A 14,127-nucleotide genomic window follows, 5' to 3' on the forward strand; every position below is an offset into this window, starting at 1 on the left:
GTAGCCAACATGGTTAAGGAAGAGAAAGCTTGGGTGGGAATTTGAAGTGAGCAAAAATTCTGGGGCCAAGCCAGACTAAATTGGGAAATAGATGAGATTTTGCAAATTTATCAAATGACACGCAATTATAATGAATGGAAACGTGCCACCTAGCTTTGAAAGGACTGAAAGCTAAAATGTAATCATTTTAAACTGGAAGGCGTGTATACTTAACTGTCTGGTGTAATACCCAGGCATCAATGGAAAGTGTGACATGACCTTCCTGCAAGAACAGTAAATCCACACTATTATAGATGTCAGCTGTTATTTTTGCTTTATTAGAATTGCTTTCTTCTTACAGACGGACTGCTGCAACTGGGTGTTGAAGGAGACGACCAGAATCAAAGTATATCCTCTGAGCCATCATCGTCTGAGCCCTCTGAAACTTGTAGCTACTGCTTCTCTGAACAGAGGATCTCGGACAAGGAACGAAAGCTATTGTCAAACATGGCAACGCCTCATCAGTGCATCCAGATACCACCTGCAGCGGACACAAAAGCTCTTCCTTTTGCCACAGTTTACAAAGAGACGCCATTTCAGATCATCTGCTCTCCCTCGCAACCCAGCACAAAAGAAACAGAGCACTTCCTGGAGAAGTGCCAATTGAAGTTTTGAAGACTTTGAGCTGAAGCCACTTTGACTCTTGAAAGTAGACAGGACCCCCCACCCACTGTAAAACTGGTATACTCCCTCCCACTGTCACACACGGTCTGATGTAAAAAGCATAGGGTTTAGGTCTCCCCTCCGATATAACAATCGTACTAAATACCCTTAACAAGATGGCCTGTGCCCCTCAAACAGCTAGAGGGGGGATCTGGTGTACCTCATCTTTGCAGATGGCTTGTACACAAACAGGATACAGGAGTCACATAACAGGACAAGTATTTCCATCACAAAGTCTTCACTAACAGTAGGGAAGTTTAAGAATCATTATGGTTTGCACAAGGTGATGCCTCAGTTAGTAAATACACTGAGCCACACAGCAGGAAGATCCCAGGGTTGTTCACAGATCTGCAGGTGCCATTATTTGTCTTTGTGCCTCTTGACCAGGTGTGGGGGGCAGGGGAAATCAGCCAAAGTTTCTGCTTCTGACCACCATCTAGTGACGTGCTGAAAAATGTGTGGATGCCAGGTGAGGACAGCATCAGGCTCTGCTGTACTCCCCCACAAGGTCGAATAGCCTGCCAATACTCACTGCATGAACATACATGTGAAAAATGGCCACAATCCCTTTGGAATAGTTTCCCAGCAAGGAGTTTGCAACTGCAGGAGTGGAAGAGAAAATAGAACTCGTGTAGGAAGTCACTGGATACAATATTAATACGATAAGCAGATCTGGCCATGTCACTCCCAAGCAGTAATTGTGAGTAATTGTTGATGTGTCTATTGGATAAATATTGTACCTGCAGGTTCAGTTTTTTAAGCAAAAATACACAAATAAAAACATCTCTCTTTGCAGATTAACCTTTGGGACAATGCTGACAAGGTGACTCACTTGGTAATGGGTATTGTGCCAAAGGACCAGGGAGGTGGGGAATGGAAAATCGGTGTTGGGAGAAATGGGAAACAGACAAGCCAGGAGGTTACAGGCCAGTTAGTCTTGCCCTGGCTGTGGGAAACTTCAAAGTCAATAATACAGGATGAAATTCGTTAAGACTTAGAAAGGTGTTGGTGATGACCTGCCATGTTATGCTTGATGAATGTGACTGATTTTTTAAAAAGATATTAATGTCTAAAGCAAATATGATGGATATACGTTTAGACTTGAGGGAGTTTCATGAGGTACCATGTGAGACTTGTGAAAAGTACAGATGCTGTAAATTGGAATGGAGAGCGTGAATGACTAGATACCATAAAGCAATTAATAAATTGGAAAAAAAAATTGTCAAAGACAACAAAGTTTCCCATTGTTTTGTGCTGTACACAAACAGGAAATGGTTAGGATATTGACCAGACACATTCCCATGAGAAGTTGAGAGGTGCTTCAAAAACTGGAGGTCCTTGGATGAGCAGAAAAATTGAAACTTAAAAAAAAAGGCACATCACATATCCAGGGCTAATAATACAGAAGGAAATCAAGTGCAATATAGAAAATAGAGGGAAAGGCAAGAAGATTAGAAAATACAGGCACGATGCAAGACAGCTAACATATTCCAACTTTATAGCACAAATGTTGCCAGGGTCTAAAGCAGGTTTTGTCACTGCTGCTACTGGTCAGAGGTGAGATTAGATCAATTTTCGCAATAATATTGCACATGGAGGCAGCAAGTGGAGGGGCAGGGGGAGAAAGAGTCTCTAATCATTGCAGGACAAACCATAAACCTGGCACAGGGAAACCCAATGATGCAATACAAGAACTAATTCGGAGTCTCCATGACATTATGAAGACAACATTAGGAGGTCTCCCATAGTCAAATGATTTATTTTGACATTTTGCTTTTTCAGAACATGAAAAAAAAAATCAAATGAGATTACAAATGAAATTGGTACTGCAGGCAATACCACAAATGGAGAACTAGAATAACACAGTGGGGCTGAATTCAAATATACATTACCCTGTCCGGAGGATATTAATGGGAGTCCTTACATTTCATATTGAGGACAGTGCATCAACAAATGACCCTTAACATGGGATACGCCTGAACCACCTGGCATTCCGGGAAATGTAGTTTCATTTAAGCAGCTTTTGTATACCAAACACTAAGACCCACAAATAAAAGGACAACAGCTCCCAAAATGCACTGTGATTTTCCATGAACTGAGCACATCTCCTATAAACTGCCGAGGCGGATTTTTCTTTTGCAAGCCTCAAGGGCAAGGTGTGTGAAAGTCCATGTTACAGTTGGATGTTTTCACTTTCCTCGTTATTGAATCTGTTCTGCTACGGTGAAGTTGAGCAGTTGAAGTTGAGCAAGAGCCAGTCATTGCAGGACTGACTGACATTCTGAAGGCCAAGTGACATGCTTGAGATTTTTGCATAATTGTGAATGACAGAAGACTAATGAATAGAAACTTTTTTTTTTAAATCACTGGCAATGCTACCCTTGGAGGTTCTCTAACTTTACTACCAAAATGGATGATGTTGTAGCTAATGTTTAGCGGTTGTTAGTAACAACAGCAGAATTATCAGAATTATGTTGAACACTGTAATCTTGTCTTTGCTTTTTGATCTAATAAGTCAGGTGACAGTCATTAGCTATTACATCATCATTTCAGGCAAACTAGTGCGTGAAATCTGTAACCTTTATTAATCCTTGTTGTATAAATCATTTTGATTGTACAACTTCACAGTAACATTAAAAAGTACAGATGGGAATGTATGTAGGGAACATATCTTACCACAATAGTGGGGAACTTGTCACTTGACCTTAAATGCACAGAGAAAACAATTCTCAAAATGTAGCTTACACTGCCATGTGGACATTCCACATGCCATACCCAAATACTTAAGTTTCTGCCGCACTGCGCTATACACAGGGGATGGCATATGAAATGCCCGCGTGGTACTTACACCGCATTCACCTACATGTAAACAGCACAAGTTCTACACTTCACTGCAGTTACAAGAAAACCCGATACTTAGTAGAAGGCCCATTCCAGAAGAAGGAACACGAATGAAACGCAGCTTTCAAAGGCTTTTTCTGCCCACTGATATTCAGAGCTCTGAGTTGTTTCTCTAGAGTAATGCAAGGAACTGTGGAACCTTTCTTTGCTAACGGCACAGAAACAGACCGAGACGCTGCCTAACTACAGCAGTGGCACTACTAGAGGGGACAAGGAGGTATGGCACCACTAAAAAAGGACAATTTAAAATGTTTCCACAGTCTGAATGAAGCTCCATTCAAGGATGACTGATTGCCTGGTGCATAGATTTACTTGTCAGGCACTGGTAATCAGAGTATCTACTGCCATATCCCTTGGTTTGTGAATGACCTTCTAAAAGACCCTGAAGATATTTGTTCGGCCCAATCTTCAGGTTAGTAAACGGGTATTTAAAATTTTCTACCATCACCTCATCACAAATAATGTAGAGGCTGCATGGGCACGAGTACTGAAGGGATCAAACTGGATAGAATAGGCTGTGCAGTCCAACCAAATTTGGTTTAAGTACACCAGAATTTTAAAAGAAAATACCATCAATTCCTGCAAAAGTAACCTAGAGTATTCCCATGACCAATCTTCAGAATCAGAAATACTAAAATAAAATCCAATGAACGATTCAGAAAACTCAGCATTTCAGCAGGGGCAAACTGCAGCGGGTTTGACAAAACTGGAAATATGCATGGAAGAACCAAATTAATTCAGTGGAAAATTATAAAAATCCATTACTCTGACCTTAAAAAAGGAGAGAATCTCAGCTACGTATTCTAGTCTTAAAAAACAAGAAAAACTGCAGATGAGAAATTCCAGTTGTTGCCTTCTTACTGCCACCCACCCCCCAAATCAGGAAAAGCAAAATAACAAGGAGAAAAGGTACAGAAGGTGCTGAGAAAGCTACACTGCAGCAGTCTGGACTTGGCCTTACTATCGAGCTGCTCATGTATGCTGCTTTTCCAATTGGTGGAAGCTACCAGTACACACCAATTGGGCTTCCAGCTACTGATGCTTAAACAGTGGCTTCCCACCCAAGTCTAAAAACAGTTGCCCTGTCTAATGTGAATGGCTAGAGCTTGGAATTAGAGTTCCACAAAGCCTTGCATTTCTCTATACTCTGGTCTCCTGATTGCTAGCGGCTACACAGAATTCCCATCACATTACACCCAGAGCTGCAGCTACCACAATATGGATGCCATGTGTCTCCCGAATGAAGGTTTGAGTGACTGGCCAATCTATCAATGATGGTGCGTTATTAAATCCGTAGACCAAAAGAACACTGCAATATTCAGCGAGTAACAGAGGGTTGGGTTCTTGCTCAGGATGGGGGAAGACAGCATTAATTCACATAGGCAGTGGGTCGAAGTATCTCAGTGAGGGATTAGCCTTTATGTTGCTAAATCAACAGGATATTCAGACAGTTGATGCAATAAATGTGACAACACTACAGGGTACATTAAGAGGCCAGATTTGAGGATTGCTCACTGAGAATCAACATGGCATCCAGGAAGCTTGCTGATCACCTTGAACCGTCAATTACAGCTCTGCTCTGTTTTATGAAATGTTTTCATAAATAAAACTTCATAAAACATTTACTTATCTTTGTCTTCAACTGAGATTGTATGACATTTTGAAGTGAGCAATATCAGCTACTGTGGAACAAGTTATCCAGCATCCTGCCTTGCTTAAGAAAAAGGTACAGAATATTCAATTACTTGCAAATCATAGTTCCAAAAGCAACTGATACCGAAGATAAAATTGTAGAAATCAACAGAACAGGCTGTGTTTCATCAGCATTCCCTTGTTTCAGGCCCCTCTGGTCTGATCACATTGTTTCATTCAATGAAGGCCACTAGGACTGCCACATGGATCCTGCTTTCTGACAAGACAGCAAAAGCTCCCAAACATTGACCTACTGATATACCCCAGACTGCATAATTTAAAAATAAACCAAGGGGAAGAATCAAGAGCAGTCACTGTGGCCGCTATTCAAACTGCAATGACTTGTGTGCGCGCGTGCGTGTGTGTGTATGTGTATGTTAAGACATGAACACAGACTTCTCCACCACTCAGTGATGTAAGGCCATCTCGAAACACGAGAGTTTGTACAATAAACAAATACCAAGTTCAGTACAGTTTCATTACGGCACAGCTGCTCTGAATCTTGCTCTGACAGGAAAAAAAATTAGAACACAGCTAGAACGCAAACAAACCTGGGCCCGATATAGAGATCTGTTGGGTTGCATCAATCCGCAGTCCTCCGGCAATGCTTATGTACTGAAAACCTGTCTCAGTACTGCATTCAGTTTTAATGGCCATTTTTCTGAAAATAGATGCCTACTAGTTTCATACAGTACTCAATATCTAAATCCACAGAAATGTATCTGCAAGTCATTAATACCATCCATTTGCTCTCAGACCCATCGCATGTCAATGGGTTGGTTTGTTATTATTGTTATACACTTGGTCGGCTGGAGCTCGAGCACCATGGGAACAGAAGCGGGGATGTGCACCCTCCCCCCCTCCCCTCTCTGCGGACATGCGGGCTGCGGCTGCGAGGACGACCTGTGCCTCCTCCCATCTGGTTCCATCGGGTGTTCAGTCTCACTCCTTCAGACCAAAGTCAGTGTCAAGTAGGTTCACTCAGTGCTGACAGTACTTAGAGTTTCAGGTAGGTTGTGTATCGTTCTGAAGGCTTCCCCCAGTCTGATAAGGCTACTCGTATTCAAGGAACTGTTTGTGATAAAACAAGAGATACCTACAGACAGAAAACAAAGACAAGTTATTACTTATTAAGAATGGATATTAATGTACACTTAAAACGAAGGATCACCTTTTATATGGACACAGTAACACACCAAGACCAACAACAAAACTTTATTTCAGCAGTTCTTAAAGGGGACACTGACACCCGCTGGTGCTGTGCAGACACTATACCAGGTGTGTAAATACAGTGTTTGTTGACATGATATCGTCAAGTCCAGAATGTTTTTTAATTCTGTACAGAGTGTCCATAAAACAAACCGGAACTTGGACAGAAGCCATGCTGTCCAGGTGTGAAAACTGGTAGAGTCTCAAACAATAGGGAATGGGCAAACCAAATAGGAGGAGAGATCAGGATAGGTTGGGAAGGTGGGCTGATGAGTGGCAAAATGACATTTAGTGTGAACAAATGTAAAGGTAATGAGACCTGGGAAGGGAAACAAAGAATGGGAATATCAACTAAATGACTGGACTACAGGGCACAACACAGGAAAAGGATCAGGGGATTGATGGCTAGCTCACTGAAACTGTATTTTGGTATGCAGAGAGTGCCAATCAGAAGAAGCAGCAATGAATTTGCACAAGGAACTGGTAAGGCCACACCTGGAACACGTTATACAATTCTGGTTGTTGTACTAAAGCAAGGTTATCCGGGCATTGGAGGCAGTGCAGAAAAGAGCAACCAAACTGATTCAAGGAGAGAGCTGAAGATCCTGGGATTGCTTACTCTGAAGAGAAGGCTCAAGCAAGAGATTGATCAAGTATTCAATATTCTTAAGAAATTGGATGAACTTAACCCCAATATTAATTCAAGATTACTACAAACTCTGGAAGCAGGAGAGACAGGCTCAAGCTAGACAGAGGGAAGATGCACAGATTGTTTAGATTTAACTCCTTTATACAGAAGAAGTTCAATGTGCGCAATGGGCTCAGGAAGGCAGTCAGAGGCAGAAAGTGTGGAAAAATTTATTAGCGATCTGGACCGATATTAGAGAGAGTGACTGAGGGAGAGAGTGTCTTTTCCATCTATAACTTCCAAATTGAATCTATTAGACGTTAGCCATCGGTACACACCCTTCACTGTCTAGCACATCTTTTATGCTAGCCTTGGTGATAATTGCATCATCACACTTAAACCACTGGTCCTTGTGTTGTCGAATGAAGCTGGTATAGTGCCCACTCTCCAGTGTTCCCTGATGATTGACTACTGCAAACAGCGAATACCTGCAGAGAGACAACAGGACAACATTACTGAGGCCAGCAGAAGTGTGCGGCGTTCAACAGCTTGCAGACAGGAGGTGTATATTCCACATCAATTACACTCATTTTCCTAAGTCTTAAATAGATTCTTCATAATTTTGTTGCAAACATTTCTCAGGTGCCCGAAACATTAACTATTAGTAGTTTTCTACCAGCCAAACCTGCTCAATTTCACATTTTTCTGCTATTTTCATGGAATTTGCACTGGACGTTAATTTAACAATCTCTCATGTTCACACATTCCTTTTAAGGTGCAGCCTAGAACCCTCAACAAAATGAGGAAGGAAATAGATAATGCCGTGATCAATACTGTCAAGCTCCACAAGTACAGGGACTGCACCAGAGGACTGGTTCACCACAGATTCACCAAAGGGACTGAGATATGAACCTGGACATTAAAGATTAGTCTGATGCCAGCAGTGGGAAAACAGTCATAGCATTTTACAGGAGGCGGGCAATGTTCATTGAACATGTGGACAGCACGGCTTGGATGCATTCTGGCAATTCTTTAGGAGGCAGCTACAGCAGAGAATAAAGGCTACCTAGCAGATATCATCTACCCAGATTTTCAGAAGGCATTGGAGAAGGTCCTTAATGAGGCTTTTAGATAATCTTAAGATTGTTAGAATTAATGGCAAATTTGCTCCGTGGGTTGAAAATTGGCTTGACCATAGAAAGCAGACGATGATAAATGTGGAAGGCTGTGTCTGGAAGTGACTAGGTGTCTGTGCTGGATCCTTGCAGCTTACTCTTCATAAATTATATGCTGGAGGATTACTTCTGGCAGTATTACAAAATTTGTTGATGCATAGCCGTATGATGGGGGCAGCAAGTGAGGGAGATCAAGAACATTCAAAGTGACCTGATTAAATTAAATGCAATGCATTTACACATGAAACATGTACACACTGAGTAGAAGGCTACTAGCAAAGGTGGAAAAAAAAATCAAAGGATTTTGACAGAAGCCAGTCACTGAAGTGGTCATCAGCAAGTACTGGGGGCACCAACGAGCAATAATTTTAACCACATCAAATAATTAGTGAGGTCACGCCTGAAATGTCGTGTGCAATTTCAGCATTCTGCAAAGCAACCCTGAAATATTGGAGGGGTTCAAGAGAGTGACGAAAACTTCTTTAGGAGGGGAGACACAATCCAGATCTTTAAAATAAGGCACATATAAAGAGGTAGAAGTAGTAAACAAGCTATTGAACATGGACAACGAGCATAGGGCTAGAGGGCACTAGTACCAAAAAAAACAAAAAAACTTTGTTCCACGCATTCACTATCCTGTGGAGAAAAAACTCCCAGAGAAGAACTGATTTGGGTTTAATTGGCACCTTTACAAAAGGAGCTGAGATGGAATTGAAGGTCAGGGAGATATTGACAACACTGCTCAATATTTTTTCTCCCAAGGAAGGTAGAGAAAGGAATTTATTATGCTTAACAGAGGGGATCAAAAGCTGGTGTGGGCAAGAGGCCCATGATATGATGACAACACACAGACTATGGATGGAGCAGGACTGGTGAGCAGACTGGTTTTTGCTCCCTCTGGATTTTCTTTTGTACTCGAGACTCTCAAATTAAACTGGTTTTCAAGTCGGGAAGACAGAAGGAACAGAATTCAGGTGCTCGAAATGCACGGGTCAAGTAGATGTAAGCAGGTTTTATTTTAAACAGAGCACACGACGAAAGGAGACAGGCACAAAATGAACGACCGTAGACAAGTAATATAGAACAGACCCTCATTATAGTAGTTTGTGTGTTTCAATAAAAGAACTAAATTAATATCTCGCTAAGAATGTAAATCCTCTCTAGAATTGGGTTTCATATACTGTTGGTACAACAAAAAAGTCCTTCCATGGAGTGCAAAGAGTAAATGGTAACTTTATATTGATAGCCAAGGGATTTTGTTGGATTATCTTTGTGATGCTTTAACTGTGATTATTCATCTCCCTCAAATAAGTTGGGTAGAGTCAACGACAGGTTTGGTGGGACAGATATCCAATTGTCTTCTCCGTCTATGCTTTGCTATTATTCTCTCTCTCTTTCCCCCACCCCTCCATTCAATGGAATTCTACCTCTGATATTCATGAAACACATACTCGCCTGCAGTTATTCAGAAATGTATTACAATTTTAATGGTTGTCAGTGAGATGTTTCCATTTAAAGAAATCCTACACACTGACGAGTGAGACACTATTCTTATTGAACATGTTTGGATAACGAAAAGACTCACTTGTGATTGGGTTGCTTGCCAGTTATGATGTCATGCCCACACATACACACAAGATGCATCTCTCTCAGCCTGTGCTGTTCACATAGGACTCTGGAATGAACAAGTGCACTCACTAAGAACAGGCCTCTCCTTCCCACAACTACACAGATTATCACAACGTACTCAGCAAGCCTCGTACATCAACAGGACCTCCAGATCAAGTTCAGAGAACAGGCCTTGCCTCCACAGCTACATACGGTTACTTTTCACAGATGTTTGCACACAAGAGGGAATTGATGCCTTTAGTATGTAATGCATTTATAATGGGCAGTGAACTCACCGATTTATAAATTAAAAATAGGTATCAAATAACTGGAGGAAGCACAGAGAACACCAAACAACTTAAGCAACAGGGACAGTTAACTTTATGGTCAACTTGGGTCAGCAATGGTGAGTACTTACTAAAAATACAGTCCTTAAAGCAACATTGCCATTTCTATGATAGTTAAAAGCTCTCCGTAAAATAGAAAATAAGCTCCCAATATTGTCAAACAGTAAGTTACAGATTCTGCAGTATCACCACCTGGGTGGGTGCAAACAGCCACTGTGCTGTCGCTCCTACTTCTGAGAGTTATTAAATGAGGAAGCAGCCAGCGTTTCCGGTGGTTTCCGTCGCTGTGCTACCAACAGAATGGGAGCTCCTAAGGATCTAAAAGCCACTAGACAGCACTCAGAAAAATGCTGTCAGCTATAAAACTATTGCCTTGTGATTGACCATCACATACAGTGCATCCTCCAGGCAACTGACCAACAGTACTGTTAGAGGAGCATTTCCGTGCAACTTGGCAAATGCAAAAGCTGCTTAAACTTACTTATTGTCATTGTTTAAACTGTCCACAGGCTGCTGGTACTGGCCATTCATCCTGCTCTCTTTACTACAAGAAAAAAAGAGTATGTTTCAGATAAAGCACATTTTAATACTGATTATATGTCTATTTACACACCCATACATAAACACAGCTTACAGTGCAACTCTAAAATCTTGACCAGCTAGGAAGGACGGAGTACGTCTTCAATGAGTAATCACCAGTAGCACATCTTAGTAACAAATTGTGAAAGGTGGCGGTGCCATGAGCAGTAAAGATCAGGGCTACATGCACGTGGTTTTGAAGGCAATATAGAAACATAGATGATAAGAGCAGGCTATTCGGCCTCTCGAGCCTGATGGCGAAACAGTGACCCTAACTAAGTGAAATTATTGCTTGCAAATTACATCCCAGTTCAAGGGCAAGTGGGCAGTTTACATGTAGCCACAAATCAAAGGTGCTTTTGCATTAGAGGAGTGCAGGTGACGACAGGTTAGTAACAATTCCAAGTATAAATAAACCGAGCTGCAGGAAAGGAACGGCACTGCGGAGCCACGAGAACGAAGGTCTGTGAACCTGCCAACAGATTAAGGCTTCCTGTTCTGTGGGTATCACTGGGATGAGCTTTTAAAGACATTGACAGGCTATCTTTCAAACACTATCACTACTGACAATCCTACAAGCGACGTTAGGCAGCTAGGTGGATAACGACACATATGGAACCCAATGCTATTCTGGAAAACGCCAAGAGCTCAGGGTCTCTTGGGGCTTATTTGATCACCCTTGGGGAATTTTCGGGCAGGGGACACCTGAATTGGCTACAGGTCTCTGGTTTTCTTTGCCTCTCCCAGGAGGGAAGGTCAGTGCATGGGGATGAGCATTGACAAAAAATTAATAAATGGACCGACCAGACGTGGGCCTGATGGTCTTGCTTGTCCCATTACGCAGTATTTAAAATGCGATAAAATTGGCCACATTTGTACCGCCCCGGGATGAGAGACATCGCAGGCTTGACCCATTAACTATGCTTTTTTATTCCCCTCCAAGGGACTTGGATTGTTATAAATAGTGGAAGCTAGCAGACTGTGGGTTTAACCAATATCGGGATTATAAGGTTGTGGGTTCAAGGTCCACTCCAGTACGGAGGGAGTGCCGCACTGTCAGAGGTGCCATCTTTCAGATGAGACGTTAAACCGAGGCCCTGTCTGCCCCCTCAGGTGGACGCAAAAGATTCCACGGTATTATTTCGAAGAGCAGGGGAGTTCTTCCCAGGGTCATGGCTAATATTTATCCCTCAACCAACACCACTTAAAAAAAACAAATTATCTGGTCATTATCACATTGTTGTTTGTGGGACCGTGTGTGCAAACTGTCTGCCGCATTTCCTACATTACAGTGACTACACTTCATTGGCTGTAAAGTGCTTTGGGGTGTCCTGCGGTCATGAAAGGCGCTATATAAATCTAAGTCCTTTCCTTTTTATATAACGTGTTGATTTATAGGCCATTTTAAAATCTATTAAAACCAGATCATTTCTGTAACCATGACATTTACCGTTTCATCGATTACCGTGGAAACATTTGGTAGCAGAGAGGCAAAGGCAGCTCAGCAATCAGACGAACAGGGTTATCCAGTCCTGGAATTCCTCAATCAACGCAACAAGAAACCCAGTCATTTCAAGCTAACTGGCTTTATTTTTTCCCCAATACTCATCGCATACCAAGTGTTCCGGGCACTGCAATGGATTAGAATGCAGGCCCTGCACTGCCAACACTTGGATCCAAACCCAACCTTGAGACAGCTGAAAGTCTCTGCTCTCTGGAACAGTCCAAAGTGAAATTCATTTGGGCCTCTCTCCTTCTACCCGTGTGGGCAATCGTCCACAGAACAAAACTGTCAACAGCTCACATTGGTGCACTCGGCAGTGAAATATTGTGATGGGCAGCATTTCTAATCTGTTACACAGGACATGGGAGTGCTTAATGGCGCACATTGTAGAGAGCTTTACTCTGCATCCAACAGGAGTGTCGGATGCAGATACTGGGTAGCAAAACTGGAGAAGTGTTCCATTTCCCAGCGCCTATAATTTCTTCAAGCCCGCAGTCAACATCTAGCAAACATCTTCCAGATAGATGCAAGAACACCTCGATCCTCCAACCACCGTTGCAGACTTCATTGCCTCCATTTTAATCAATGCTCCTCTTTACTCTCATTCTTCCTGTACCAAAGACACACTCTTCCGTCTCCCCAAATCCTCACTGTGCTGGAATCAAGACTCATTGCATCGTATTCCTACTCTTCATTCTTTCGAAGGAACTCCTCACCTTAGTCTCGTCTCTTCTACAATCTCCGGGCTTTTAAATGTCAAACTTGTTTCACCTAATCAGCACTTCTTTACTAAATACCAGTTTGGCTAAGTGGTAGCCCTCTTGTCTGCAAATCAGAAGGTTGCCCCACTCAGGCTGACACTTGAGTGCAGTACTGAGGGAGTGCTGCACTGTCAGAGGTGCCGTCTTTCAGATAAGATGTTAAACCAGTCTTTTCAGGTAATCGTCAACGATCCCATGGCACTTTTCCAAACAACAGCAGGGATTTCTTCCGACGTCCTGGCCAATATTCATCCATTAACCAACACCACCAAAACCATTTATCTCATTACTGTTTGTCTGACTTTATTGTGCAGAGAGACAATCGTCAAAAGTATTCCACTGGCTGCGAAGCGCTTTGGGGCATCCAAATATATAAAATGAAAATTCATTCTTCTACCTCTTCTCCCTTCAACCTCAGTGATGCTTTTATACATAATCATAAAAAATACAAGTACCTGGAAGCCATGAATGGCGTCATGTCCAGCTCCAGTGGAAAGGAGACGTATGTAGTGATCTTTCGCCGTAACTTGGCCGAGTGTTCAAACCGCTACACAAGTAGAACGAGAGTCAGTTTGGTTCTCTTACCAGCAACTAACCCAATTTCAAACACCCCCAACTCTTACTCTATAGCCAACGGAACCTGATATTACTTCCTGCTTGGGCATTCGGTTAAAATGACATGACACCGTGCTGATACAGACACTGGCAATAGCGTTGCTGGGGCACTGTGCTGGCAATTGCAGAGTTTGAATCCACACCAGTTACAGCACTGTTATCAAACTGGGCCAACATTGGCTAAAGCACTGCCAAACAACCATTGCCACTCCCTTGATAACTCAGTGGATCAATGCATTGCCTGCTTCCATTCCGTGTCCGCATGCAGCAAGACCTGGACAACATCCAGGCTTGGGCTGTTAAGTGGCAGGTAACATTTGCGCTACACAAGTGCTAGGAAATGACCATCTCCAACAAGAGAATCTAACCACCTCCCCTTGACATTCAATGGGATTACCATCACCAA

General features: G+C 42.4%; 2 protein-coding genes across 6 annotated transcripts in view; one reads left to right on the plus strand and one right to left on the minus strand.

Annotated features, from left to right (window-relative positions):
• tnfrsf13b (TNF receptor superfamily member 13B) overlaps window positions 1-2,376 on the plus strand; it is a 38,411-nt gene extending 36,035 nt beyond the window's left edge. For both annotated transcript variants that reach the window (XM_086000177.1, XM_086000176.1), the window contains one exon: window positions 341-2,376. In XM_086000177.1, coding sequence (XP_085856303.1) covers window positions 341-654 — 314 coding nt within the window. In that variant the 3' untranslated portion in view covers window positions 655-2,376. The remainder of the gene's footprint in view (window positions 1-340) is intronic.
• A 66-nt stretch (window positions 2,377-2,442) lies between these two features.
• Window positions 2,443-14,127, minus strand: part of usp22 (ubiquitin specific peptidase 22) — a 98,411-nt gene continuing 86,726 nt past the window's right edge. For 3 of the 4 annotated variants that reach the window (XM_086000171.1, XM_086000173.1, XM_086000175.1), the window contains 5 exons: window positions 13,562-13,653; window positions 10,744-10,806; window positions 9,893-9,982; window positions 7,471-7,620; window positions 2,443-6,391 (listed from right to left, as the gene is read on the minus strand). In XM_086000171.1, the coding sequence (XP_085856297.1) occupies window positions 6,349-6,391; window positions 7,471-7,620; window positions 9,893-9,982; window positions 10,744-10,806; window positions 13,562-13,653 (438 nt within the window). In that variant the 3' untranslated portion in view covers window positions 2,443-6,348. The remainder of the gene's footprint in view (window positions 6,392-7,470; window positions 7,621-9,892; window positions 9,983-10,743; window positions 10,807-13,561; window positions 13,654-14,127) is intronic. The other variant, XM_086000172.1, reaches the window with a different exon arrangement.

The sequence above is a fragment of the Somniosus microcephalus genome, chromosome 11, assembly GCF_052327205.1.
Source record: "Somniosus microcephalus isolate GS21.2 chromosome 11, FLI_Smic_1.0, whole genome shotgun sequence".
Classification (NCBI taxonomy): domain Eukaryota; kingdom Metazoa; phylum Chordata; class Chondrichthyes; order Squaliformes; family Somniosidae; genus Somniosus; species Somniosus microcephalus.